Source organism: Octopus bimaculoides, chromosome 3 (assembly GCF_046866305.1).
Source record: "Octopus bimaculoides isolate indiv1 chromosome 3, ASM4686630v1, whole genome shotgun sequence".
Classification (NCBI taxonomy): Eukaryota; Metazoa; Mollusca; class Cephalopoda; order Octopoda; family Octopodidae; genus Octopus; species Octopus bimaculoides.
In genome coordinates this window covers 163,110,078-163,137,892 of record NC_142930.1, presented here as the reverse complement: position 1 = coordinate 163,137,892, position 27,815 = coordinate 163,110,078, and the positions used below count along the sequence as shown (strand labels likewise).

Genomic DNA, 27,815 nt, shown 5'->3' with positions numbered 1-27,815 from the left:
GCTGACATGTCTGTTGTGGCACGGTTTCTATTTAAGAGTGTCCTGGGTGCTTTTTGCGTGCCACTTGCATGGGCAAAGCCCACCACATCTTATAGTGGAAACAACAGTTCAAAAGATAATCGTTTATTCCTTTGTCATATCTTTTCTGTTTTATATATATATATTTAAATGTAGTACATTATATGTGATGTACAGGACAAGAAACCTGGATATTTAGAATCCACTTATAAAAATGTTTTGGATGGGCAAAGGTTAAGGATATCCATGGAGTATTCAGTTGATTTGAATTATCACTTTGTGTGTGTGTGTAAAAAATTTAATATTTTGTTTTAATTTTTTTTTTGTTTCCAAGGGTCCATTTGCATTTGTTAAATTTGAAAACCTGGCTGTTGCTTCGCATGTTCTAAGATACAAACAACATTGTTTTGGCAAGCATTTCATCCGTGTACAACCGAAAAGAATGAAATTTAATGCCCAACTCCCCTATCGACCCGGTCAGTCCGGCCAGCGTAAAGTCACACCAGTGAAGAAGAGGGGTAAACATATTCAGCCGCTTGAACAGGTTCATGTCAAAGACATCATTGCAAATCTGCAGAAGGAAATTTTGGAGAAAGACACTGTAAGTATTATTATTATTACCTCCACCTTAGTGAAGGTGGAGATATTGTTTTTAGTCGTGTTTGTTTGTTTATCTGTGGACAAGATATCACAAAAACTGCTGGATGGATTCGGATGAAACTTTCAGGCTTTTTTTACTTAATTTTTGAGAGTGGTTGGGTTCATTTTTAGTATTCTCATTTGTGAGAGAAGTCAAGTTTATTTCAGATAGTCTCATTTTAAAAACCATCTCTGGCTAATCATTGAGAGGACGTTGGTGTTGCCTCGGCGGAGGTTTACGTTCTTGTATGCTATTATTATTATTATTATTACTAAGGCAGCAAGTTACCACACAGCCACTCCTATGCCTATGTTCATAAATTAACAAAGTAGTAGTAGTGGTGTTGGTAGTAGTAATAGTGGTGGTAGTAGTGGTGGTTGTAGTAGTAGTAGCAGCAGCAGCCGCCGCCGCTTAAGAGCACCCAGTCTACACTCTAAAGTGGTTGGTGTTAGGAAGAGCATCCAGCTGTAAAGTCACAAAAGTCTGGTGCAAGTTTCTGCCTGGCCGGCTCTTGTGAAACCGTCCCACTCATGCTAGCATGGGGGTGGGGGCGTTAAACGATGGTAATTGTAAATTTTGCAATTTATTGATCTTTTTATAATTTTATGCAATGTACTTTTGTTCGGTAAAGGGAGATAATTCAATATTTTAACTTTTTTTTTTTTTTTTTTCTCTCTCTCATTTCAATAAATTATTTTTATTTTTCTCTCTCTGGGCCCTCACCAAATCATCTGTGCCCAGTCGTCCTATTCCGGTATTTTATATACCTTGAAAAGTAAGAAAGACAACATAGATTCCAATATATATCACAACATAAAACCTTTTTTTTCCTCCCATTTCACTGTTGTTGTTGGCACTCCATCGCTTACGACGTCGAGGGTTCCAGTTGATCCGATCAACGGAACAGCCTGCTCGTGAAATTAACGTGCAAGTGGCTGAGCACTCCACAGGCACGTGTACCCTTAACGTAGTTCTCGGGGATATTCAGCGTGACACAGTGTGACAAGGCTGACCCTTTGAATTACAGGTACAACAGAAACAGGAAGTAAGAGTGAGAGAAAGTTGTGGTCAAAGAGTACAGCAGGGTTCGCCACCATCCCCTGCTGGAGCCTCGTGGAGCTTTAGGTGTTTTCGCTCAATAAACACTCACAACGCCCAGTCTAGGAATCAAAACTGCGATCCTATGACCACGAGTCCGCTATCCTAACCACTGGGCCATTGCGCCTTCACTCCCATTTCACTATCTCTGAGAATACCCACAACCTTTACAATTTACAATGTTGCCAACATCTTTGATGGAATATTTTGGTAATCATAGCTAAATTTCTATTTTTATCTGCAGGTTGATGAACAAATCATGCTTCTATTCAAACAGCTACGATTGACAGATAAAGAACTGCAGAAGAGAGATGAGTTTTGCAAGCTTTTCCGAAATATTTTGAATCCTTATTTTCCTGGTAATTAATTAATCTAAAACTAATTTAAAAACTCAAAAGAGAATTTTCTAGGAGTTTGGTTTATTTTTTATTTAAAAATATGAGAAATTTTATATTTTCATCTTTTAGCTTCTATCTTGTGATTACTTTAGTCATTGGACAGCAGCCATTGCTGCTGAATTAGTCAAGCAGATCGACCTTAGTTCTTATTTTTTAAGACTGGTACTTACTCTGTGTCTTTTGCTGAACTGCTAAGTTACAGGGATGTAAACAAACTAACACCTGTTGTCAAGTGGTGGCACAAAGACGTATGCACATTCACACAGCATGGAACATGGATGCTAGAAAAAAATAAAGCATACGGCAGGCTTCCACTCAGTTTCTGCTTACCAGATTCGCTCACATGACATTGGTCAGTTCAAAGTTGTAGTAGAAGATACTTGCCCAAGGTGCTGCACAGTGGGACTGAACCCAAAACCACGTGATTACAAAGCAAGTTTTGGTAACCTCACAGCCATACCTGTGCCCATTTTTGTTGACTAATTTAGAAGAAAATTTCCATTTTGTATTTTCTGTTTTTCTTCATGTAAACTTCTAATTACCACCTTGTAGCAGATAAATAAATAAGTTGAACCCTTCTCACTTTCTGAATCCCTGTAAAAGATCATAGATTCTGCCTTCCCTTCTGGCTAAACTTTTTTTTTAAATTCTAAATTTATCTTATCAGTTTTTATTTCATTTCATAATTTTAGTCTCTTTGTGAGAAGAAATTATTAATATTTTTTCCCCCCATTGTTTTAACATTCACTTTTTCATGCTCACATAAGTCAGACAATTCGTTTAGGCAGAGTTTTCTATGGCTGGATGCTCTTCCTGTCACCAACCCTTATGCTAGGTAATATTTGTCCATGACCAGACATGTTATCACAGAAGATTGGAAACATAAAACATTGAACTATCATGTGACATAAAACCAAAGAGACAGTAACATGCATGCGTCTGAATACGCACACACTTGTTGGGTATCTCTGAGATTCTATCTACCACATCCACTCACAAGGCTTTAGTTGGTCTGTTCTGAGGCTATAGTAGAAGACATTTGCCCAAGGTGCCACTCAGTGGAAGTGAACTGCAAACCATGTAGTTTGTGAGCAAACTTCTTACCACACAGCCATGCCTGTTGGAAGGAATAATATCCCTTGTTAATATTTTAAAATAATGAAATTGCTTTTGTTGTTTTTATTTTTTTTCTTATCTAACTTGAGCTTTTTATTTCTATTTTGTTATAATATATTTCTAGGTTGTTCTGTTAGTCTCTTTGGATCTTCGGTTAATGGATTTGGTGTTAGAGGCTGTGATATCGATGTGTTCCTGGATCTTCATAGACCAATGCCTAAAGTGAGTCACACTGCCTTCATTGTCTGCAAAATCATTTCCAATACAGATTTGCTTCTCAAATTCTGGGTTTGATCCCTTCACATGTCCTATTGGGAAAATGTCCTCTCATTAGAATCTGGGAATGATAAACCGGTAGCAGCAACAGTAGTAATTGTTGTTGTTGTTTGGTTCCCATCTTGACCCTGATTGAACTGATCTACAAAGACATTCCAGCCATGAGCATCCTGACTTTTATTTTTCAGACAGTAGCGCATGGCTTCATCATCATCGTTTAACGTCTGCCTTCCATGCTGGCATGGGTTGGACGATTTGACTGAGGACTGGTGAACCGGATGGCTACACCAGACTCCAATCTGATCTGGCAGAGTTTCTACGGCTGGATACCCTTCCTAACGCCAACCACTCCAAGAGTGTAGTGGGTGCTTTTACATGCCACCGGCACGAGGACCAGTCACATGGTACTGGCAACGGCCACGGTCAAAATGGTGTTTTTTACGTGCCACCTGCACAGGAGCCAGTCCGGCGGCGCTGGCAATGACCTCGCTCAAGAAAGATATTTCTATTTCAACTGAATCACTCACATAGTCTTAGCTTGACAATGGTAGTAGTGATGGTGGTGGTAGCAGCGGCAGCAGCAGTAGTAGTCTTTTGCCTAGTCTCATTATCAATATTGTAATTCACAGATGGACTGGAGGCAAGTAAGAGTGGTCAGTGTGGAATACAAAACATCTTTACCCTGTAAACTTATGTCCAGGGTGAGATAATGAGTATTAATCTAATTTTGCAATTACAAGGTAGAAAGTCAATTTAAAATACTAGGGTTTTATTTATGCTGTTTCTTTACCCCTATTCTTGGTATCATACAACCCAGCACAGTATTAGGGGCTGTTTGGGTGAGGTTTTTTTTAATTTTATTTTTCTGGCATCTTTAATCATTCCAAAGATTTTAGTACTTGTTTCACATCTTTTTGTTTCCTTTCATAGCATGTTGTGTATTTTTAATTAAATGGTTTACACAAGATGAAGTGGCTACATCCTTCCTAGGTACTACCACCCGCCCTTATACAATGTAGTTTAGCCTTGTATTCCGCTCAATGACAAAACACCTATGCTTGTCTCTATACCATACATTAGCTTTTCAACACCTGAAACATTGCCACTTCTCCTTCTCAGACACACCCCTCTCCTATTTACCAGAATTTTCTTTCTTCAGTTGATTCTCAAGGTCCTTGCCTTTGCTCTTTATAATTAAAAAATTGCATATGTCAATTGTCATAATACCAGAAGCAGAGTGGTTATATCTACAGCCCTTTTCATGGCTTCTGAGATGAGGGGGAAGTCATCCTCAAACAGGATATCTAGCTCAAATGCTTGCAACAGTGTGTACTTCATTGAAGGCAACCAAGTCTCTCATGAATTCTCTAGAACAGTAACAGCCCTTCTGATGTTCTGCCAAATTTCAACCACAAAGCTTTGATTGACCTGGCTCTCTGATAGAAGACATTTGCTGCCGAGGGTGGTACACCAGCCCTGTTGCCATACTGCTTATTCAGCTCTATATTATGATGTTCTTTGTTGTCAAAGGGTTCTTTCAACATCACATCATTCAAAATGTGAGTACAGGACATTGTATCATACTGCATCACCTGATCTGTCTGGATCTTTTCTACCTGTCTGTCTTTACATACACATTCATTCATTCATTTATGTTTTTTTTATAGGAGTTGAAGGAACAATCAAATGATGCTAGCCCCAGTCTGAAATTTATTAAAAACCAGGCGGTTCCCATGGACGAGTTTCTTCAATTAACAGCCTATAAACAAGTTCGATTTCTTCAAAAGATTTTGAGTAAACATCTCAGGGATACATTTGGCAATTTTTTCCCCATACCCAGTGTCCAGTGTCCAATTGTCCGGTTTATTCACAAAAAATCCAACATCACCTTTGACTTATCTCTCCAAAACAAGTAAGGAATTTTATTCATTTTTTTATGAGTTTGTCATTAGATTTTGGCCCTCCTGGGGCACTGCCTTGAAAAAAAAATTTAATCAATGAAATCCTCAATATATAGGTGTAGTTGTGGCTGTGTGGTAAAGCAGCTTGCTTCCCAACTATGTGGTTTCAAGTTCAGTCCCACTGTGTGGCTCTTTGGACAAATATCTTCTGATATTGCTCTGGGTTGACCAAAGCCATGTGAGTGGATTTGGTTGATGTACGTGCACACGCACACTTGTGTGTTTGTGTGTGACCTTTTCTTGACATCATGCAATGGTTGTAAACGAGAAGAATTGCTGTTATACAAGCAGTGTGAGGGGTTTTTTTTTCTTTTTCTTTTTTTCCTAGTCTTCTTTGAAAAACATGTCTGATCATAGGGAAATATTAATTTGATTAGAAACAGGTGATTGTTGGCAACAGAAAGGGCATATGACTATATAAAATCTGCCTCCAAAAAGATAGTGTTTCACCCATGGAAGCAGGAAATTTGAACATTAAACGATATGTTTGGAAACATATGTAAAATGGCCAACTTAGCCTGTTACGTCCCTTGAAGAAGTAACTTGCCTTGTAGGAATAGCTTCTGCATGGAATCTACTGGTACACGCATCATCATTTTACACACACTGGCATGGTTTCTATTTTGGATGTCCTTCCTAACATTAATCACTACTGAGTACAATGGTTGCATTTTATCATGGCACCAATAGCAAGGTTCATTGCCACCATCATTTAATGTCCAATGTCCATGCTGGCATGGTTTGGACAGTTTGACCAGAGCTAACAAGTTGGGGAACCGCACCAGACTCCAGTCTGTTCTGGTGTGTTTTCAACTGCTGGATGTACTTCCTAGTGCCAGCCACTTACAGTGTGTGCTGGGCGCTTTTATGTGGCACCTCGTGTTGTTAAATATCTACTCAGCTGAACAAAAAGAGTCCTCACAAACTGGTAGCGTTTCTCCTCACTCACCAACCTTTTGGGTGCATTTTATCATGACACAAGCAAGCGAGATTGCCTTATGATCCTGCAAGGCTAAAGAATTCTCACTCCTTGTTCAGGATGGCATGATCAAAAAGGCAAAGAGAAGGTGATGACTGAGGATTAAATAGAGACAGAATGTAGGAGGGTACCAGTCATTCTGAGTTCAAATTCTGCCATGGTCGACTTTGCCTTTTAATGCAATATTTAAATTATGATTTCAGGGTCGATAAATTTAAGTACCAGTGAAACATTGGGGTTGATGTAATCGACTAATCCTCTCCTCCAAAACTTCAGGCCTTGTGCCTATAGTAGAATGGATTATTATAATTGCTTTTTTTAATAGAAATTATTGTTTCTGTAATGAATCTCTATGATATTGTTCTTACTATGTTTGTAATGAACTTCTGATATTATTGCTAATTATTATCATGATCCTCTTGTATGATTACTTTAACTGTCTGTAACGAACCATTAATATTATTGCAAGTATTATAACGAGCCTCTGGCTTAATTAATTCTTCAAGGAATGGATTACACAATACAGTTCTTCTCAAATACTTCTCATCATATGAATGGAGGGTCGCCCCTTTGGTGTGCATTATCCGGTTATGGGCTAAGTACCAGAAGTTAGCGAGTATTGGTGGCACAAGTTTTTCCAGCTATTCAATCACCTTACTTATTCTGTTTTTCTTACAAAACACTCAACCTGCGGTCCTACCATCTGTCAAAGAACTTATAGAACTGTGTAGTAAGTCCCTTCGTTTTCTTCTTTCTCTCTTTTTTTTTTTTTGTTGTCTTTATTCTTATATGTCTTATTAACCCTTCAGCATTTAAACTGGCCAAAATATTCTGCCTCTTCTATATTCAAACTGACCAAATCCAGCCTCTCACACATACAGCTCGACTGTTTTTATATTAGGTGCAAACACCAAATCACAGATAAGAAGACGTAAATGCACACAATAGAGAAAGCATATGATAACTGTATTCTTGTTAAGTGAGTGTGATACCTTGTCACTGTTTGGGACCTTAAAAGTTGAGCTAAGTTCCAACACTCTGTACATTACCACAATTGATTGTTTTAGATACAGGTAACGTTTTTAAGACTGAAGAGAGATCTTGCTGAATTAAGTACAGCGAATACCATTTGCTTCTCTGTCCTCCAGATCTGTATCCCTTTTGCACTCTAGAGTAGTGATTCCCAAAATTTTTTGAGTTGAGACGTCACTGGTGCCAAGCTGTATCGGCCTTTGCCTTTTCCTTGGATAACATCAGTGGCGTGGAGAGGAGACGCAGGTATGCATGGGCGATTGCTGGTCTTCCATAAACAACCTTGCAAACATTTGTGCCTCAGAGGGTAACTTTCTAAGTGCAATCCCATGGTCATTCCTAGCTGAAGGGGGTCTTTACCCGTTACACTTTATTTTGTTAACAAGTTTCATCAACCCATACCTTGGTGGAAAACGATTGTCAAAACAGAGATGATAATCAAACATGTAAAATCTTATCTTTGATAGGTTATTGTTACTTTATATTCATTTTCCTTGCCTCACCATTTTTCTCTGAATCTGTTATACAGCTCCAGAAGAAACAAATATCGTAGATGACTGCAACTATTCCTGTCCCAAGAGACCTCCAGAGCAAGTTTTACCACCAAGCAAGAACACAGATAATTTAGGTAAGAAGCTCAGGCAAAAGGCAGTATCGATAGAACAGCAGAGAAAAATTCCTGGTGCTATTTAATTCCATCAATTTATATTCTGATTTCAAATCTTGCTGGGATACACTTTGTCTTTTGTATACTTCCAGGATTGATAAAATAATGACCAGTAACGAAGTGGGGGGCTGAGAGAATTGACTCTTTTACTTGTTTCAGTCATTTGACTTCGGCCATGCTGGAGCACCGCCTTTAGTCGAGCAAATCGACCCCAGGACTTATTCTTTGTAAGCCTAGTACTTATTCTATCGGACTCTTTTGCCGAACTGCTATGTTACAGGGATATAAACACACCAGCATCGGTTATCAAGCAATGTTGGGGGACAAACACAAACACACACATATATACGACGGGCTTCTTTCAGTTTCGATCTACCAAATCCACCCACAAGGCTTTGGTCGGACCAAGGCTATAGTAGAAGACACTTGCCCAAGGTGCCATGCAGTGGGACTGAACCCAGAACCATCTGGTTGGGAAGCAAGCTACTTACCATACAGCCACTCCTGCGCCTCTTCATTATTCTCAAAACTTAAACCCTTGTGTCAGAGACTAAGACATCGTTGAAGACCCCCCCCCCCAAATCAAAATGTCATCTGGTGTTTGATTTTTCATCTCCCTCTAATCCTCATCATTTAGCTTTCACTTTCCATGCTGGCATGGGTTGGATGGTTTAACAGGAGCTGGCCAGGTAGAAGACTGCACCATACTTCTGTGTCTCTTTTGGCATAGTTTTTGCGGTTGGATGCCGCAGCAGAGTCGACTGAGTGCTTTTTACAGCTGGATGCCCTTCCAAACGCCAACCACTTTACCGTGTGGACTAGATGTATTGCTTTTAACATGGTGCATCCATGAGAGATACTATTTCAGGACAAATACTGCAGCAACTGGCATATCAATAGCTTGTGTACATTTAGTATAATATGTAGATAGCTATTTTAATTTAATACTGCCTCAAATGAATATACTTGATTTTTAATCAGTCAGATGGCTGTTCATGATATCAGTGAACGTTTTATTTATGGCCTCCTATACTGGAGGCAAAGAATTCTCATCCAGGCATGTGGCTGGTTGTAAGTACACATTGAAATGGCCAAAAGGCATCTGGCATTCTTGCTGGCCACTGCAAGGACAATTTTTGTCTCACTCTATTCACTATGTCTTTAACACAGCACATCCATATGAGATGTTACCTCGGGATAAATACCACAGCAACTGGCCTATCAGTGGGGTATATACATTATTATACATCAATGACCAAACCGGGTTTCTAATGTTACTGTTATTTCATTTACTACTATTCTTCATTCACTATTGCTCCTACAATCGTCAATCTTTAAATATGTAACTTCTATGTTTGCAGAGACTCTATTATATAAATTCTTTGACTTCTACTTACACATCGACTATGAAAGTACTGTGATATCAACGCACACCGGCCAGCTTCTGCCACGGTCCAACTTTGAAAATGATCCAGAGCTTAAAACTTTTAAGGTTTGTAGTAATTTGTCATCTCTCTTTTACTTGTTTCAGTCATTTGACTGTGGCCATGCTGGAGCACCGCTCTTTAGTCGAACAGATCGATCCCAGGACTTATTCTTTGTAAGCTGAGTACTTATTCTATTGGTCTCTTTTGCCGAACCGCTAGGTTACGGGGGACATAAACACACCAGCATCGGTCGTCAAGCGATGTTGTGGGGGACAAACATATATATATATATATATATATATATACACATATACGACGGGCTTCTTTGAGTTTCTGGCAACCAAATCCACTCACAAGGCTTTGGTCGGCCCGAGGCTATAGTAGAAGACACTTGCCCAAGGTGCCACACAGCGGGACTGAACCAGGAACCATGTGGTTCGTAAGCAAGCTACTTACCACACAGCCACTCCATGTTTTTTTTAAAATTATTTTATCATATTTGCTGAGTAAATAACACTGCCTTTCAATGTGTATTTCCAGCTTCTCTGCTACTTCCTCAAGTTATGATGAGATTTTGTTCCACCAGGGTTTGCAGGACATCCTCTTCAAGCTCTTCTAGGCTATAGTTTCTGACTTGGAATTTCTGGAATCACCGTTCATGCTTATTGTCCTCTACTATTGGCACCTCTGACTCCTCTTTATGTAATTAAGTGATTGTGGCCTACATATCTCAAAGTATGTGCATACGCTTGTACTTTGAGTCGGCCTATAGGTTATAACTGGTTTAGATTCAAGAATAAAGACATTGTGAGTCGCAGTCGGTATAGTTTTACTGACTCTGACTCCAGCTACCCATTAATCATTTGCGACTCTGACATAAATAAAGCATGGCTATGTAGTTATAAAGTTTGCTTTGCAACCATTGTGTAGGTCCTTAGATAGTGACCGATGACTTCTGAATGAAATTTAATATACAGCTATATAAATACACACAAAAGGCCTCATACAGTTTCTGTATATCATCACTTTAACATCCACTTTTTCATGTTTGCATGGGTTTGATGGAGGTCATTGAGATGGATTTTCTCTGGCCAGATGCTGTTCCTGTCACCAAATTGGTTTTAGGGCTTCGTTGTTTTCAAATAAGCTTATATTTCCCCCATGGCCAGGCATGTTTCTGCAGAATACTGGAAATTAGATTTGCAACAATCAATCAGTGTCAAGACAAGGAAACATACATATATATTATATACGATGGGCTTCTTTCAGTTTCTGTCTACCAAATCCACTCACAAGGCTTTGGTTGGCCCAAGGCGCCAGGCAGCAGGACTGAACCTGAAACCTTGTGGTTGGGAAGCAAACTTAAGAAGCACATAGCCACAAATACATTATATGTGAGGTAATTATCTGGGTCATGTAACATGTAAGCAGCATCACCATGTAGTAGCATGAAAAACAGTTGAAATAGTAAGAAAACCCACCAGAAAAAAAAATGTTAATTAAAATGTAATCTTTTTTTGTCTGTCTTTTCAGTTGAGCTCAGTCTGTGTTCAAGATCCTTATATTTTGGTAATCAACACTGCAGGAAATGTTACAGACAAAGTGAAAATGGACTTTATAAAAGGACTTTTCAAAGCTCAAACTCAACTTTCCACACCCAAATCTGACAAAAATGTTTGGGGTATACCTAGTATTCTTGTTGTTGAAGAACCACCACCTAAGGGGAGAGAAAGATTTAAGGAGAAACAGTCATTTGCTCAACCAATTCTCCTTAATTTTCCTATCAATGTCTGCCGTTTAAACAAACATTTGACAGAATTTTCAAAAGAATCAGAATGCAACCAGCTTTTATGGTGCAAAGTTTTCTGTGTGTTCTTGAAAACGGTATTGAGTGATTTACTTCTAATAGAATGTTCTAAAACGTGTGATATTGATAGCTCGATTTTGAACCAAGAATGCAGCAATGAAGAATTTCCCAGTAAAGGAGGAAAGAAGAAAAGGAAAAAAACCAAAGATGCAAGTCCTTCGACTGGTAACGAATCGGAGACAAATGTCACTCCTGGCATTTTGAAACTCGGTGATATTTTGAAGCAGAGTCAAGAGAAGGAGGAGGAGAAAGAGGAGGAGGAAATGCTTAAAGAAAACCTCAAGAATCTTGATCAATCATCATCCAATTCTTCAGAAACTGCAATGAATATTGAAAGCACTGAAGGAAGTGACAGTCCCGTAACTAACCAAAAGGATTCTAACCTCCTTGGCGACGGACCCAGCAGTGATGCAGTCACCATCACAGAAGTTCATGAAGGCGCTGACTTGTTGTCCGACATCGGCACCAAGCGGAAACAAGGAAACTCAAAGGAACTTATCGACTTCGTTTGTACTGTTAAACACCACATCTGGTTCAACCGAAAGAATGTACGACAGAAACTTATAGCCCAGGGCGACTGTACTCCTTTCGAACTAGAGAAAAAAATTAGCAACCATATTATTAGCGCAGAGAAAGATTCCACTGAAAAACCAATAACCATATTTCGGCTGAGTGTGATTCCTGACGTAGAATATATGAACCTCACCTCTGTCTCGGTTCATATCACTCCGGTTCTAACGTCCAACAAAGCTGCGGCTTTGAAGCCTTCACATGGAATCTATGACTTTCTGATATCTTTCCTCAACCGAATGATCTCGTCACACTTTACCAAATGGTGTATTTCAAACTGTACAGACGATTTGAATCTTTCCTCACTCTGAATACCATCACGAGGTTCAAGTAAAAACTGGAAAATATTAACGCATGTCTTTCAGTGAGAAAACAAACAAAGAAAAAAAAAAGACCCAAACTGTTTTTTTTTTTAATTTATTACTTTTTTGTTTAGACAGTTTTACTTGTAATTTATCTGTACAAATCTTTTATCTGATCTGAGAAAAACATTAACAATAACCAAGAAGCTATATAATATTTTTAAAAAGAAAAAACCTAAGTGGGTTGGGGATTTTAAAAAAATATTTTTAACAAAGAAAAAAAAAAAAGAACCTAAAAAAAAAAAGACGAAATTTAAGTTTTGCTGATGCTCTCAATGTCACTGTATATTTATTTCATATATATATATACGGATATTCACATAAATTCTCATTAAACATTTCATTTATATCTTTATCTTTGTTTTCTTACTAATCTTTCTTTTATTTGTTTTAGTCATTGAATGAATCGGCCCCAGTACTTCATTTTTTTTTTTTCTAACCTTCATACTTATTCTATTGGTCTCGTTTTGCTGAAGCAATAAGTTATGGGAACGTAAACACAATGCTGTTTGTCAAGCAATGGTAAGGCATAGACATAGTTTGATACCATTAAACCTCTCCCTTTGTAATATAGCTTTAATGTACCTTTATGTTATGGCTATCTTATCAAATTAGCCCAACACAAAACTGTCTATGACTCAATACACAGTTGCTGCTGTGGATTTAGTTTCTAGCAAAGGTTTGAGAGTGAGAATGAAGAGTTATCTCGAAGGAGATGAGGTGTCCAGGTGGCACCTCAGGTAGCCAGTGTAGTAGTGGGTATAGAGAGTGGGGGGGGGGGGTATATCGATTTAAATATTAAAATAAAAACACTAATTAATTGAACATGTTGATTTTTATTTTTAGTCCTTTGTAATTCATTAATTGAAATCAATTCTAACCTTACTGGTTGAACAGTTGTACAGTAAGTTTTCACACATATATATAATATAATATATATAAGCATATAAAAACTGCATGTGCAGTGCATGTATGTGTTTAGGTGCATGCATGAGAGGAATACGTTATGTATTTGTGTGAATGTATGTGAATGTGTAATCCTATGCGTGTATGTGCGAGAAAGTCTGTACATTACTTTTAAGTATTTTGTATAAGCATTGTATTGTCTAAGAAAGAGTGACTTTATAATAATTGTAAAGTAAAAGACTGACTTTTTTTTTTTTGTTAGTGTGTGTTTATGAGAACGCATGTAGGTGTCTTTGTTAGAGAGTATTTGACTGCAAAAGCATGAAAATGCGTGTGTGAGAAAGGATTTTGGTTAGTTCAGTTTTCAGATCCAGTAACTGTTCACTCTGTAAAAAGCAGAAAATTCAAACAAAACTTACTTTTGATTGCATTAAAAATCAAAAATATGCTATTAATTAAATCTCAAACAGATACATAGCTATGATTTCCACTAGATATACCTGTTGCTATAATGATCGACTGGCTAAGAGTACATTGCTCTTTCTATTGTGATGGGGCTTTATATTAACACATACTGAATATCTTCGACCATTAAAATTTCTTTCAATGATGGCACAAGTGACACTGTAATTTAAATATGTTATTTCATATACATTTGCTACACCAATTTCCTGTGTGTGTATATAATAATATTAGGGATAAAAATCCAAATTTACAGGTAAAAACTCAATTAAGTTCAATTTATCAAAAATTAAATTAAGTTTCACAGTATAAAATATATAAATATATAATTTTAGAGAAAAGAACCAAAGTTCATGAACTCATCCATGAAAATCCTCTGTCACGTATAGAAAAATTTAATAAGTAAATACACTAAAAAAAACTATAATAAAATACAAAGTAATAATCATTAAAGTAATATTTTAATGATTTTAAAATTATTTTAATGATTATTACTTTGTATTTTATTATAGTTCTTTTTAGTGTATTTACCTATTAAATTTTTCTATATGTGACTGGATTTTCACGGATGAGTTCATGAACTTTGGTCCTTTTCTCTAAATTACACACACACACACACACTGCTGTACTTATTGATTATCAAACCCTAGAAACAGTTGCAAAAGCATTGCCTAGATAGCCCTCTCTCTTATGATGTTAGACAGGTAGATATCCAGGGAGTATGTACTCTATGAAAAACTATTGTGGACTTCTATTTCCTTGTATGCTAAATTATATTTGTAACTGCTTCAGTGACATTAGCAACCACCTGATGTCTTATTTTATTTTATTTGGATACATGGCTATAAAGTCAACTACGTAGACCTATAGCTGTAACATCAATTAGATATACATGTTACTATAATCTCAACAGATGCATAGATGTGTCTGCTACTCTGCTACACAGATTTGTTGAGAAATATTCAAACACTTATCTCTATAAAAAAGAGAAATAGTGATGAGAATTTCAATTCAATTCTGCCAAATCCACTTCCAAGTTTCTGGTTGGGCTGTAGGCAATAGTAAAGGACACTTGCCCAAGGTGCCATACAGTGGGACTGAACCTGGAACCATGTGGTTGGAAAGCAAACTTATTACCACACTGCCAAGATTTTTAATTAAACTTTTCAGGCTTGTAAATCTTTCCACAAAAAGTATCCAAATTTCTGCTGAAATGCACTCCTTTTGTTTCAGTTAATTTTTAAAATAATTAAGAATTTAATAAATTAACTGTCATTGTAAAGCTGGTGTTTGGAGCATAAATTTGCATAAAAGTTTGATGGAAGGTTTTAATTTAGATCACTTTGAAAAAGGAAACTTGTATTTATCATCATATTTAATGTCCCTTTTTCCATCCTGACATGGGTTGGATGATTTAACCAGAACAGACAAGCCAGAGGGCTTTGTCAGTTTCTATGTCTGCTTTGGCTTAGTTTCTACAGCTGGATGTCCTTCCTAGCATCAACCACTTTACAGAGTGTACTCAGAGCTTTTTACATGGCAACCAACATTGGCAAAGTCACCAAGTACCCACAAGATAAGACCCCTTCAACTGAACAGGGTTTAGACTGGAGAAAGAAACAGGTGTCTTGCTGAAGAAGTGGATACATAGCTTGCTCACCTGGAAAGTGAGAGAAAGGAAAACAGTTCAGAAGTCCCGGCATAATGTGAATATGCGACAAAATTGGAAGTGTGCTGAGTGAAAATAATGTGACAGATGACTTAACCATTTAGCATTTCAACCAGCCATGTCTAGCCAAAATATTTCACCTGTTTTATGTTCAAACCAGCCAGATCTGGCCTCTCACACCAACCCAACAATATCATTCTAAAAGATTAACAGTTACCTTATCAAAATCTCAAAGCTACAGGATAATGCATGATTAATTCAAAACAATTTTGAATAAATAATTCTTTTACTTGTTTCAGTCATTTGACTGTGGCCGTGCTGGAGCTCCGCCTTTAGTCGAGCAAATTGACCCCAGGACCTATTCTTTGGAAGCCTAGTACTTATTCTATCGGTTTCTTTTGCTGAACCGCTAAGTTACAGGGACGTAAACACACCAGCATCGGTTGGGGGGAGGGGGGAAACACAGATACACAAACATACACACACACACACATATATATATATATATATGTATATATATATATATATATATATACGATGGGCTTCTTTCAGTTTCCGTTTACCAAATCCACTCAAGGCTTTGGTCGACTCGAGGCTACAGTAGAAGACACTTGCCCAAGGTTCCACACAGTGGGACTGAACCCGGAATCATGTGATTGGTAAGCAAGCTACTTACCACACAGCCACTCCTGCACCTTATAAGCATTATTTTTGACAATAATGTGAATGTTAAAGGAATAAGTTGGACACAGAGGATATCAGTTCAGTGCAGAAGCAAAAATAGTCTCACAGGTTAGTATCAAAAAGGTTAAACAATAATTGGTGTTTTACTAACCTTGAAGTTTTTCTTTTTTGCTTTTAGCTATTTCCAGTTAAATTTAACATGGTTTTCAAGTAATCCCCCGATAAGTCACCCTGTTGAAACAAGGAAGGAAACACTGAATAATAAAGATGTATTGACCATCAGAACACACAGATTTAAACACACATAAACACAATTTGTCACATACGTATACTTAACCCTTCACACATACATCCATCCACAATACACATCATCATCATTTAATGTCTGTCTTTCATGCTGGCATGGGTTAGATGGTTTCACAGAGCTGCATCAGGCTCCATTCTCTGCTTTGGCAATGGTTTCAATGGTTGGATGCCCTTCCGAATGCCAACCAATATATTCTTTTATTTTTTTACTTGTTTCAGCCATGCTGGAGCACTGCATCCAAGAGTTTTAGTTGGACAAATTGAGCCCAGAGCTTTTTTTTTAAGCCTAGTACTTAATCTATCAGTCCCTTTTGCCGAACCACTGGTTATGGGGACATAAACACACCAACACCTGTTATCAAGCAGTGATGGGGGAACAAACATGTACATATATATACTTCAATGGTCATGTCGGACGTCGTGCTGGAGGCTTCCATGGCATACATGGAGGCTATGGCTTCGGTTCCCGCAACGAGGAGGGAACCAGACTGCTGGAGTTCTGTGATGCAACCGATCTTATGGTTTGCAATACCAACTTCAGGAAACCTGCCTGTCACCTAGTCACCTACCAATCCGGCAGACACTCTAGCCAAATCGACTACATCCTCGCCAGAACTAGAGAAAGAGGGAGGCTTATAAATGCCAAAACCCTCCCTGGCGAAGAATGTACACCCCAACACAGATTAGTAGTTAGCGACTTCGAGATCAAGGCAATATGGGTGCCCAGAAGTAGACCGGCCTGGGGGAGAAGGGTATGGAAACCTAAAGACCCTGCAAATGGACAGAGATTTAGAGACAAGTTACTTGAAGCATTTGACGAAATAGAGGGGGATATAGCATCATACAACGTGGAAGACAATTGGAGATTTCTGCGGGACAGACCAGATCTGTGGCTGGTGTAAAGTCCCCTCTCGACCCAGAGTAACGTGGTGGTGGAACAAGGATGTAGACGGGGCTATGAGACAAAAGAAACAGGCTTGGAAGGACTGGAAGAACGGTGGTAGCAGGGAATTGTACCAATCTGCCAGAAGGGAAGCTAGGCGACAGGTTTATTTAGCCAGAGGGAAAGCAGATAAGAAAAGATTTGCCAATGTTCTGCGCCGTGAGGACCAAAGACTCGAGGTATTTCGTGTTGCAAGACAGTGTAGGAGAGAGAATAGTGATGTTGTAGGAGAGAAATGTGTTCGCATGGATGATGGTACGCTTGCACTAAATGAGGCTGCAAAGAAAGAGGTCTGGAGATGCCACTACGATAGATTGTTTAATAAAGAGAATGAATGGGAGAAAGAGAGCCTGCCGTATGTCGACCCAACAGAGGGACCAGCTATCCGAGTTGACAGTACCAGGGTAGATAAAGCAATTAAGAGTATGAAGACAGGGAAAGCCCCCGGCCCATCAGGAATCACTGCAGAGATGCTCAAAATATCTGGCAGTGTTGGCTACAGCCTAGTCACCCGTATTACGAACCAGGTGATACACGAAGGAGTCGTACCCAATGACTGGTGTAGCAGCACCATAGTAAACTGCTACAAAGGTAAAGGTGACGCTTTAGACACTAATAATTACAGAGGCATCAAGCTGTTAGATCAGGTTATGAAAGTTACGGAGAGGGTCATAGCCCAACTAATTAGGGAGCAAATCAATTTAGATGAGATGCAGTTTGGGTTTGTGCCAGGTAAAAGCACCACTGATGCCATATTTCTAGTGAGACAGCTGCAGGAGAAATATCTAGCCAAGGATAAACCTCTGTACCTGGCCTTCGTTGACATGGAGAAAGCCTTTGACAGGGTCCCCCGATCCCTTATCTGGTGGTCAATGAGGAAACTTGGGATAGAAGAATGGTTAGTGAGAGCTGTGCGAGCCATGTACAGAGATGCTGTCAGTAAGGTGAAGGTAGGAAATGAGTACAGTAATGAATTCCGGGTAGAGGTAGGGGTCCACCAAGGTTCCGTCCTCAGCCCCCTCCTATTTATCATAGTCCTCCAGGCGATCACAGAGGAATTCAAGACAGGTTGCCCCTGGGAGCTCCTCTATGCTGATGACCTTGCACTAATTGCGCTGTCACTATCAGAACTAGAGGAGAAGTTTAAGGTGTGGAAGCAAGGACTAGAATCGAAGGGCCTTAGAGTCAACCTAGCAAAAACCAAAATCCTAATAAGTAGGAAGGTAGATAAAACACAAACCCCTTCAGGTAGATGGCCCTGCTCAGTATGCAGTAAAGGAGTAGGTAGTAACTCTATAAGATGTACCCGGTGCAAGCTATGGACACATAAGAGGTGCAGCAATATCAAAGGCAGGTTAACTACAAAGTTAGTCTTTGTATGTGGCAGATGTTCAGGTGCAATAAACACTGTAAACAAACAGGAAACAACTTCTATCTCATTCCAGGGAGAAAAACTAGAGGTAGTTGATAGCTTCCGCTATCTGGGTGACCAAGTTAGTAGTGGGGGTGGGTGCGCTTAAAGTGTAACTGCTAGAATAAGAATAGCCTGGGCCAAGTTTAGAGAGCTCTTACCTCTGCTGGCGACAAAGGGACTCTCACTCAGGGTAAAAGGCAGACTGTATGACGCATGTGTACGAACAGCCATGCTACATGGCAGTGAAACATGGGCTGTGACTGCTGAGGACATGCGTAGGCTCGCAAGGAATGAGGCCAGTATGCTCCGCTGGGCGTGTAATGTAAATGTGCATACCCGTCAGAGTGTAAGTATCTTGAGAGAAAAGCTGAACATAAGAAGCGTCAGTAGTGGTGTGCAAGAGAGACGATTGCGCTGGTTTGGACATGTGGTGAGAATGAATGAGGATAGCTGCGTGAAAAAGTGCCACTCCCTAACAGTTGAGGGAACCCGTGGAAGAGGTAGGACCAGGAAGACCTGGGCTGAGGTGGTGAGGCAAGACCTTCGAACATTGGGCCTCACCGAGGCGATGACTACTGACCGAGACCTTTGGAAATGTGCTGTGCGTGAGAAGACCCGGCAAGCCAAGTGAGATCGTTGCCAGTGCCCCTGGACTGGCTCTTGTGCGGGTGGCACATAAGATGTACCATCCTGAGCGTGACCATTGCCAGTACCGCCTGACTGGCCTTGTAGGGTTTTCGAGCAAGATCGTTGCCAGTGCCCCTGGATTGGCTCTTGTGCGGGTGGCACATAAAAGACACCATTTCGAGCGTGGCCGTTTTCGTGCGGGTGACACGTAAAAGCACCCACTACACTCTCTGAGTGGTTGGCATTAGGAAGGGCATCCAGCTGTAGAAACTCTGCCAAATTAGATTGGAGCCTGGTGTAGCCATCCGGTTGCACCAGTCCTCAGTCAAATCGTCCAACCCATGCTAGCATGGAAAGCGGACGTTAAACGATGATGATGATGATGATATATATATATATATATGATGGGCTTCTTTCAGTTTCTGTCTACCAAATCCACTTACAAGGCTTTGGTCAGCCAGAGGCTATAGCAGAGGGCACCTGCCCAAGGTACCATGCAGTGGGTCTGAACCCAAAACCATGTGGTTGGGAAGCAAGCTTCATACTGTTAATTTCTTGATTTATCTTTGATGCCACTGCATGTGTGTGTGTGTATATATATATCATCATCATTTAATGTCTGTTGTCCATGCTGGTATGGGTTGGATGGTTTAGCCAGGGTTGGTAAGCTGAGGGGCTGCACCAGACTCCAGTCTGATTTGGCATGGTTTCTATGGCTGGAGAAAAAAAAGAAAGCCATGTCAAACACACACACACACACCTATACAAACATATACTAACACAAACTTACAGACATTCTCATGCATTTTTACTTTGCAAATGAGAGAGTCAAGTATTTATTTCTCCCTGCTTTGCCCTTTCATTACTCTCTCGCCTCACACCACCTCGCTTATCTCTCTCTCTCTCTCTCTCTCTCTCTCACACACACACAAAATGAAGCCAGTCAATACTTACTTTAAGGAAACTTTCCAAAGTCTCTTTGTATGCTTTCTGAAACTCCTGTTTTATTTGCACCATATCAACCTCTGAACGCGATACGATGATCCGAATTACCGTTTTGTCATCAGTACCAAGTCCTTTCATAGCTTTGTACAGGGCACTGGCAAAAAACATGGCCTTGTTTCGAATGCATTGAACTAAAAAGAAAATATAAAAGAGATCAATACAACATAAATGACAACAACAAAAAAATTAATCACTTTTTTATTCGGTCCCAGGACAGTTCTGATAAAGAACATCAGATTAAAAGAGAATCCACCCATGACCATCCTATTTTTTTATTATCTATGTTATCCCTCTTTTTTTTTTGTAAACAGTAAGGTTTGATTTAAAGAAGATTTAACTGCCATTTTTAGCAAATTGTATATTCTTGATCCTGGTCTAAGTCATTGAGTTTAAATGTTACCCCTACTGTCCCAAAATAAAGCATACATTAGAAAATGTAGTCCTAGATATACTATTACACCTATACACCCACCTCTCACACAACTACACCCCAAGAAACCATATATATGTCATACCACCACACACACACACAGCTCCCCCTATACTCATCTCTATATGGCTTCTTTCAGTTTCCGTCTACCAGGTCCACTCACAAGGCTTTATTCAGCCCGAGGCTGTAGTAGAAGACACTTGCTCAAGGTGCTACGTAGTGGAACTGAACCCAGAACCATGTGGTTGGGAAGCAAACCTCTTACCACACAGCCACACACACATATATTTATATACATATGCATATATAATGGACCTCCGGTAATTTCTATCTATCAAATTTACTCACAAGGTGTAGTTTAGCCTGCGGTTTTAGAAGACACTTGCCTAAGGTGCCATACATCAGGACTGAACCTAAAACCAAATATATGCACGTTTGTAACAGCCTAAAAATGCATGCATGTAAAAGTGTCTCTCTAGCGCCACGTAAAAATGCCTGTGTGGCACCATGTAAAAGCACCTGTGTGGCATCACATAAAGGCACCCATGCAGTGCCATGTAAAAGTGCCTGAGTGGTGCCACATAAACGTGCCCATGCGACACCACATAAAAGCACCCATGTGATGTTGCCAGTACCTCCTGACTGGCCTTCGTGCTGGTGGTAAGTAAAAGCACTCACTACACTCTCGGAGTGGTTGGCGTTAGGAAGGGCATCCAGCTGTAGAAACTCTTCCAAATCAGATTGGAGCCTGGTGTAGCCATCTTGTTCGCCAGTCCTCAGTCAAATCGTCCAACCCATGCTAGCATGGAAAGCGAACGTTAAATGATGATGATGATGATGTGATGTCACGTAAAAGCATCCAGTACATTCTGTAAAGTGGTTGGGGCTAGGAAGGGCATCCAGGCATAGAAACCATGCCACATCAGACCGGAGTCTGGTGCAGCATGCCAGCTCTGGTCAAATTGTCCAACCCATGCCAGCATGGACAACGGACGCATAATGATGATGATTCTAACACTTTATGTTCCATAACCTAGTGTTCCGACAAAATGCATACAATACAAGTTCTGGTGTTGATATAACACCGGAACGTGGGACGCCCACCTGGGTACTGTTGAAATAGGCAATCTACGAAACTAAACAAGAAAATGCAGACTGAGTGTCTCACCTATGGCCAGCATACTGTTTTTGAGGTCTCCTGACATTTCTGATTTGATGACATCTTCTATATCCTTCTGCGATAATAAAATATATTCTTGGAAAGTGGCTCGCAACTGAGAATAGTTCCTTGAACAAAGAATGGCATTAAAGCGAGACTCATCAGTTCCCCATTTCTTCTCTCCAGCCTTGTAAAGTTCTTCAGCATCTTGCTTAGCCTTGTTTCGATCAAAAGACTTCTTTTCATCTCGGTTTCCTTGTACAAGACTAATTAACAGGTTCTTGAAGTGTCCTGATGTATCTCCTGCTATGTCATCCTCCAGGCTGTTCTTGAACACTTAGAAGAAAAGGATCAAAGATATTGGTTTTAGATTTAGTATATGCACGAATCAGTAGATGATACATACACACATACTAAACCTATAGATAAATTGACGGCTATATAAATATCTGGATATTTTATTTCCTATAATAATGACACAAAGGTATATACAAATAAATACATTTATTTATTATTATACACACATCACATTATATTATATTCATACATGATGATGGCCGTCCACTCGTGACCGAGGAAGACCATTGCCGACCTTCAGGAACATTGTGCGCTCTAGGACTAACTTATATTTTGCATTTGCGGCTCCATTGGTGGTTAATGAGCCCTGCTCTTGACAAGCATACACGACTGCAAACATTGCAGACCAAGCTTTCCCATTCACTATATAAGCCGTGCGCTTTTGCGCAGCTCACTTAAGTTTTTCATGCTGGATACGTGCTCTCTCAAAAGTGTCGATCCCCTCCTTAACCTGCTTCCTCCATCCGTGGCGATGACAGGCATTGTTCTCCCAGTCAGTGTCTTGCATTTTACAGGCCTTTAATGAGGACTTGACACAGTCCTTAAATCGCAGCCTTGGTTTCTGCCGGAGTCTCCTTCCATTCATATCACATTATATTATATTCATACATATATAAACACATATACATAGACAGACAAACAACAGTCAGACAGATGTACCGGCTGAAAAGGAGTTAAACAATCAAAATGGCAATATATTTTTAGCCTTAGCTATCATGCCAGAACATTCCATTAAAAAAAAATATATAACTATGTAAAATAGAATTTGATTTCTTTTCATTGTATATAGAATTTGATTTCTTTTCCTGGTATAGATTGAAATGAAGAAAAATTTAAAATAATTAAATTAAGTCACTTACTTGTTTTATAAACTTCTTTGATTTCTTTCAGCTGTTGGTTTGTTCTGGTACAGATTATTTCAATCAAAGTTTTCTCATTTGTACCCAAACCCTGGATAGAAAAATTTTACCTTAGATATGTATGTTAAAAGAAAAGCACTTACAAGTGCATTTGGTCAACAGAAACTGAAAGGAATCCATTGTATATACATGTATACATCTATATTCGTGTGTCTGTATTTGTTCTCCTCATCACCGCTTTACAGCTGGTGTCGGTGTGTTTATGTCCCTATAACTTAGCGGTTCAGCAAAAGAGACTGATAAAATAAGTACTAGGCTTAAAAAATTAAGTCCTGGGGTCAATTTGTTTGCCCAAAACCCCACAAGGTGATGCTCCAGCATAGCCACAAATGACAAACAAGTAAGAAGAATAAAAGAGTAGTTATACATCAAAAGTTCCACTATTTTATTTATATTCTTACTGTCCAGATTTAGAGAGAAGGGCTGGTCACATGACTTTTGACAGACCTCTGAGACCAATGACCATTTCTTTACCAATGGACTCCTTTGATTCCAATTTTACTTGGAAGGACCCTAATAGCCATTCGATGCTTAAAAAATTCCCATTATATTCTTATAATTGAATATTTTTAGAAATTGTATTAAATTCTTTACTCTTTTACTTGTTTCAGTCATTTGACTGTGGCCATGCTGGAGCACCGCCTTTAGTCGAGCAAATCGACCCCAGGACTTATTCTTTGTAAGCCTAGTGCTTATTCTATCAGTCTCTTTTGCCGAACTGCTAAGTGACGGGGACATAAACACACCAGTGTCGGTTGTCGAGTAATGCTAGGGGGACAAACACAGACACACAAACACACATATATATATACATATATACGACGGGCTTCTTTCAGTTTCCATCTACCAAATCCATTCACAAGGCTTTGGTCGGCCCGAGGCTATAGTAGAAGACACTTGCCCAAGGTGCCACGCAGTGAGACTGAACCTGGAACCATGTGGTTGGTAAGCAATCTACATACCACATAGCCACTCCTGCGCCTATGTTAAAATATTGTTAAAATATTTTGTGTATTATAGACACTAGCGTAGCTAGAGTGTGTGCCGCTTGGGGTAGGCTTCCGTTTGCCGTCCCTGGATCCCACAAGTAATACATATTGCCTACAGCAGACCCAAAAGTGCTGCTGGGTGGGGGTATGTGGACCCCCCCCCCCGCTATGCTAGGTATTATAGAAGCAAAACAGATTTATAGCACATTAATTTTAACAGCAAAATCTTATGTGGACTCCTTACGTTAATATGGACACCAGTTGAAAACAACTGGTTAAAACAGTTGCAGATCAACACCAACTGGAAAGGCATGAGCAGGGAAAAGATTCCAGAAGGAGGATGTTCTGGGGGAGGAAGGACTGGACTTAGTTGTTAATGCAAGGCTGGTGGGGTTGGAAGAAATGGAAAAAGTAAAAAGATGAGGGATAATGTACTGTGCTTATGAAGATCTGTTGAGTCAAGTAAAATCACTGTCATGGCTGATGCCAGTGCCACCTGACTGGCACCTGTGCTGGTGGCACATAAGAAGCATCATTTGAGTGCGGTCGATGCCAGTGCCACCTGACTGGCACCTGTGCTGGTGGCACATAAGAAGCATCATTTGAGTGCGGACAATACCAGTGCTGCCTGACTGGCACCTGTGCTGGTGGCACATAAGAAGCATCACTTGAGTGTGGTCGATGCCAGTGCCACCTGACTGGTACCTGTGCTGGTGGCACATAAGAAGCATCACTTGAGTGTGGTCGATGCCAGTGCCACCTGACTGGCACCTGTGCTGGTGGCACATAAGAAGCATCATTTGAGTGCGGACAATACCAGTGCTGCCTGACTGGCACCTGTGCTGGTGGCACATAAGAAGCATCACTTGAGTGTGGTCGATGCCAGTGCCACCTGACTGGTACCTGTGCTGGTGGCACATAAGAAGCATCACTTGAGTGTGGTCGATGCCAGTGCCACCTGACTGGTACCTGTGCTGGTGGCACATAAGAAGCATCACTTGAGTGTGGTCGATGCCAGTGCCACCTGACTGGCACCTGTGCTGGTGGCACATAAGAAGCATCATTTGAGTGCGGACAATACCAGTGCTGCCTGACTGGCACCTGTGATGGTGGCACATAAAAAGCATCACTTGAGTGTGGTCGATGCCAGTGCCACCTGACTGGCACCTGTGCTGGTGGCACATAAGAAGCATCATTTGAGTGCGGTCGATGCCAGTGCCGCCTGACTGGCACCTGTGATGGTGGCACATAAGAAGCATCACTTGAGTGTGGTCGATGCCAGTGCCGCCTGACTGGCACCTGTGCTGGTGGCACATAAGAAGCATCATTTGAGTGCGGTCGATGCCAGTGCCACCTGACTGGCACCTGTGCTGGTGGCACATAAGAAGCATCATTTGAGTGTGGACAATACCAGTGCTGCCTGACTGGTACCTGTGCTGGTGGCACATAAGAAGCATCATTTGAGTGCGGTCGATGCCAGTGCCGCCTGACTGGTACCTGTGCTGGTGGCACATAAGAAGCATCATTTGAGTGTGGACAATACCAGTGCTGCCTGACTGGTACCTGTGCTGGTGGCACATAAGAAGCATCATTTGAGTGTGGACAATACCAGTGCTGCCTGACTGGTACCTGTGATGGTGACACGTAAAAAGCATCATTTGAGTGTGGACAATACCAGTGCTGCCTGATTGGTACCTGTGATGGTGGCACATAAGAAGCATCATTTGAGTGTGGACAATACCAGTGCTGCCTGATTGGTACCTGTGATGGTGGCACATAAGAAGCATCATTTGAGTGTGGACAATACCAGTGCTGCCTGACTGGTACCTGTGATGGTGGCACATAAGAAGCATCATTTGAGTGTGGACAATACCAGTGCTGCCTGATTGGTACCTGTGATGGTGGCACATAAGAAGCATCATTTGAGTGTGGACAATACCAGTGCTGCCTGACTGGTACCTGTGATGGTGGCACATAAGAAGCATCATTTGAGTGTGGACAATACCAGTGCTGCCTGACTGATACCTGTGATGGTGGCACATAAAAAGCATCACTTGAGTGTGGTCGATGCCAGTGCCGCCTGACTGGCACCTGAGCTGGTGGCATGTTTGAAGCACCATTCGAGCGTGGTCGATGCCAGTGTTGCTTGACTAGCACCCGTGCCAGTAGCATGTAAAAAGCACAGTTTGAGTATGGTCGATGACAGTGCCATTTGACTGCCCCCCCCCCCCCCCCACTTCCATGCCAGTGGCACATAAAAAACACCCAGTACACTTTCAGAGTGGCTGGCATTAGGAAGGACATCCAACTGTAGAAACCTTGCCAGATCATTTTGGAGCCTGGTGCAGCCTCCTGGTTTGCCAGTCCTCAATCAAACCATCCAACCCATGCCAACACGGAAAGCAGACGTTAAACAACAATGATTATGATGAAGCTGTATATTCTTTTCTCATCCAACTTACCTTCATGGCTTTATTTAGATTGGTGGCATCAAACTCAACTGGTTTCATACAAAGACCAAGAATTGTATCACGGAAACAACCACTAAGTTCACTTTTCAATTCTTTTATTAAATCCTGTGAATAAAATGGTTTCAGAAATTATAATTTTTCGGCTTCTGTCTGTGTGGTTTATTTCTGATGTTGAAGGTGAAGGCAGGTGTTATTGTTTAATGAAGTTACACTTGAATGAGCAGAGCTACAACAACAGCTCCCCTGCTCTTCTATATTGTCCTTGGTTGAGCAGCCACTTCAGGCACCAGAATCCTTCACATCCATCAAGATAAAGCGACTCAATCACTGGTTACAAATCTCCGACTTGGATCCGAGATAAGCAGAGGAGGGAGTCTGGATTAAAATTAGAATATAGCAGAGAGTGTCAGGGACAAAATTAGCTCACAGGGGGCCCAATATCATATATAAGATCCAAGATGATTCTTCGAAACATTTTCTTGGACAAAAAATGCATCATATGTGCCATCAAATATGAAATTTAGCTTTCTCCCTTTCAATCCTGAGTTCAAATCATCCAAGAGCTGCTTTTGATTTTTATATCTCTAAGTTCAGTAGAATATGTAAATCAATTTCAATATCTGATTGCAAAGAAAAACAAAAAAAGAAACAGGATGGTCATGGCTGGTATGCAATTGATCATAGATTTGTTTGATACAACAGCTGTGGGAATCCTGGGGCTTCAGAACAAAAAATGTGCTAACCCACCTTTCCAAACATGGTCTTAAAGGTTTGCATTATTTTCTGTCTCTGGTTGCATGATCGATGGGTTATTACATCTATGATGGCAGCTTCATCAGTACCTGTAAAAAAAAAAAAAAAAAAAAGAACAAATATATTTTTCTTTCATAATTTAATATTTTAAGTAAAAAAAAACAAACAGTATTTAATTATTAAGCCTCTGAATTCAAATCCTGTTGAAATCCTCTTTGTCGTTCATCTTCAGTTGTGGTGGGGTGGTGGTAGGGGTATATCTTATACATTTTACCTTTTATTTATTTCAGTCTTTACACTGCTGCCATG

At 40.2% G+C, this 27,815-nt stretch overlaps 2 protein-coding genes across 16 annotated transcripts in view; one reads left to right on the top strand and one right to left on the bottom strand.

Annotated features, from left to right (window-relative positions):
- LOC106884007 (speckle targeted PIP5K1A-regulated poly(A) polymerase) overlaps nt 1-12,754 on the top strand; it is a 31,570-nt gene extending 18,816 nt beyond the window's left edge. For all 6 annotated transcript variants that reach the window (XM_089349947.1, XM_089349948.1, XM_089349946.1 and 3 more), the window contains 8 exons: nt 353-619; nt 2,001-2,115; nt 3,395-3,492; nt 5,214-5,458; nt 6,993-7,216; nt 8,048-8,146; nt 9,547-9,677; nt 11,146-12,754. In XM_089349947.1, coding sequence (XP_089206073.1) covers nt 353-619; nt 2,001-2,115; nt 3,395-3,492; nt 5,214-5,458; nt 6,993-7,216; nt 8,048-8,146; nt 9,547-9,677; nt 11,146-12,360 — 2,394 coding nt within the window. In that variant the 3' untranslated portion in view covers nt 12,361-12,754. The remainder of the gene's footprint in view (nt 1-352; nt 620-2,000; nt 2,116-3,394; nt 3,493-5,213; nt 5,459-6,992; nt 7,217-8,047; nt 8,147-9,546; nt 9,678-11,145) is intronic.
- Nucleotides 12,755-13,227: 473 nt separating this feature from the next.
- The window catches only part of LOC106883986 (annexin A6), a 53,739-nt gene continuing 39,151 nt past the window's right edge, over nt 13,228-27,815 (bottom strand). For 7 of the 10 annotated variants that reach the window (XM_089349937.1, XM_089349936.1, XM_089349935.1 and 4 more), the window contains 7 exons: nt 27,501-27,595; nt 26,745-26,858; nt 23,234-23,324; nt 22,026-22,352; nt 20,377-20,558; nt 16,284-16,363; nt 13,228-13,703 (listed from right to left, as the gene is read on the bottom strand). In XM_089349937.1, the coding sequence (XP_089206063.1) occupies nt 16,307-16,363; nt 20,377-20,558; nt 22,026-22,352; nt 23,234-23,324; nt 26,745-26,858; nt 27,501-27,595 (866 nt within the window). In that variant the 3' untranslated portion in view covers nt 13,228-13,703; nt 16,284-16,306. The remainder of the gene's footprint in view (nt 13,704-16,283; nt 16,364-20,376; nt 20,559-22,025; nt 22,353-23,233; nt 23,325-26,744; nt 26,859-27,500; nt 27,596-27,815) is intronic. The other 3 variants (XM_089349941.1, XM_089349944.1, XM_089349940.1) reach the window with 1 other exon arrangement.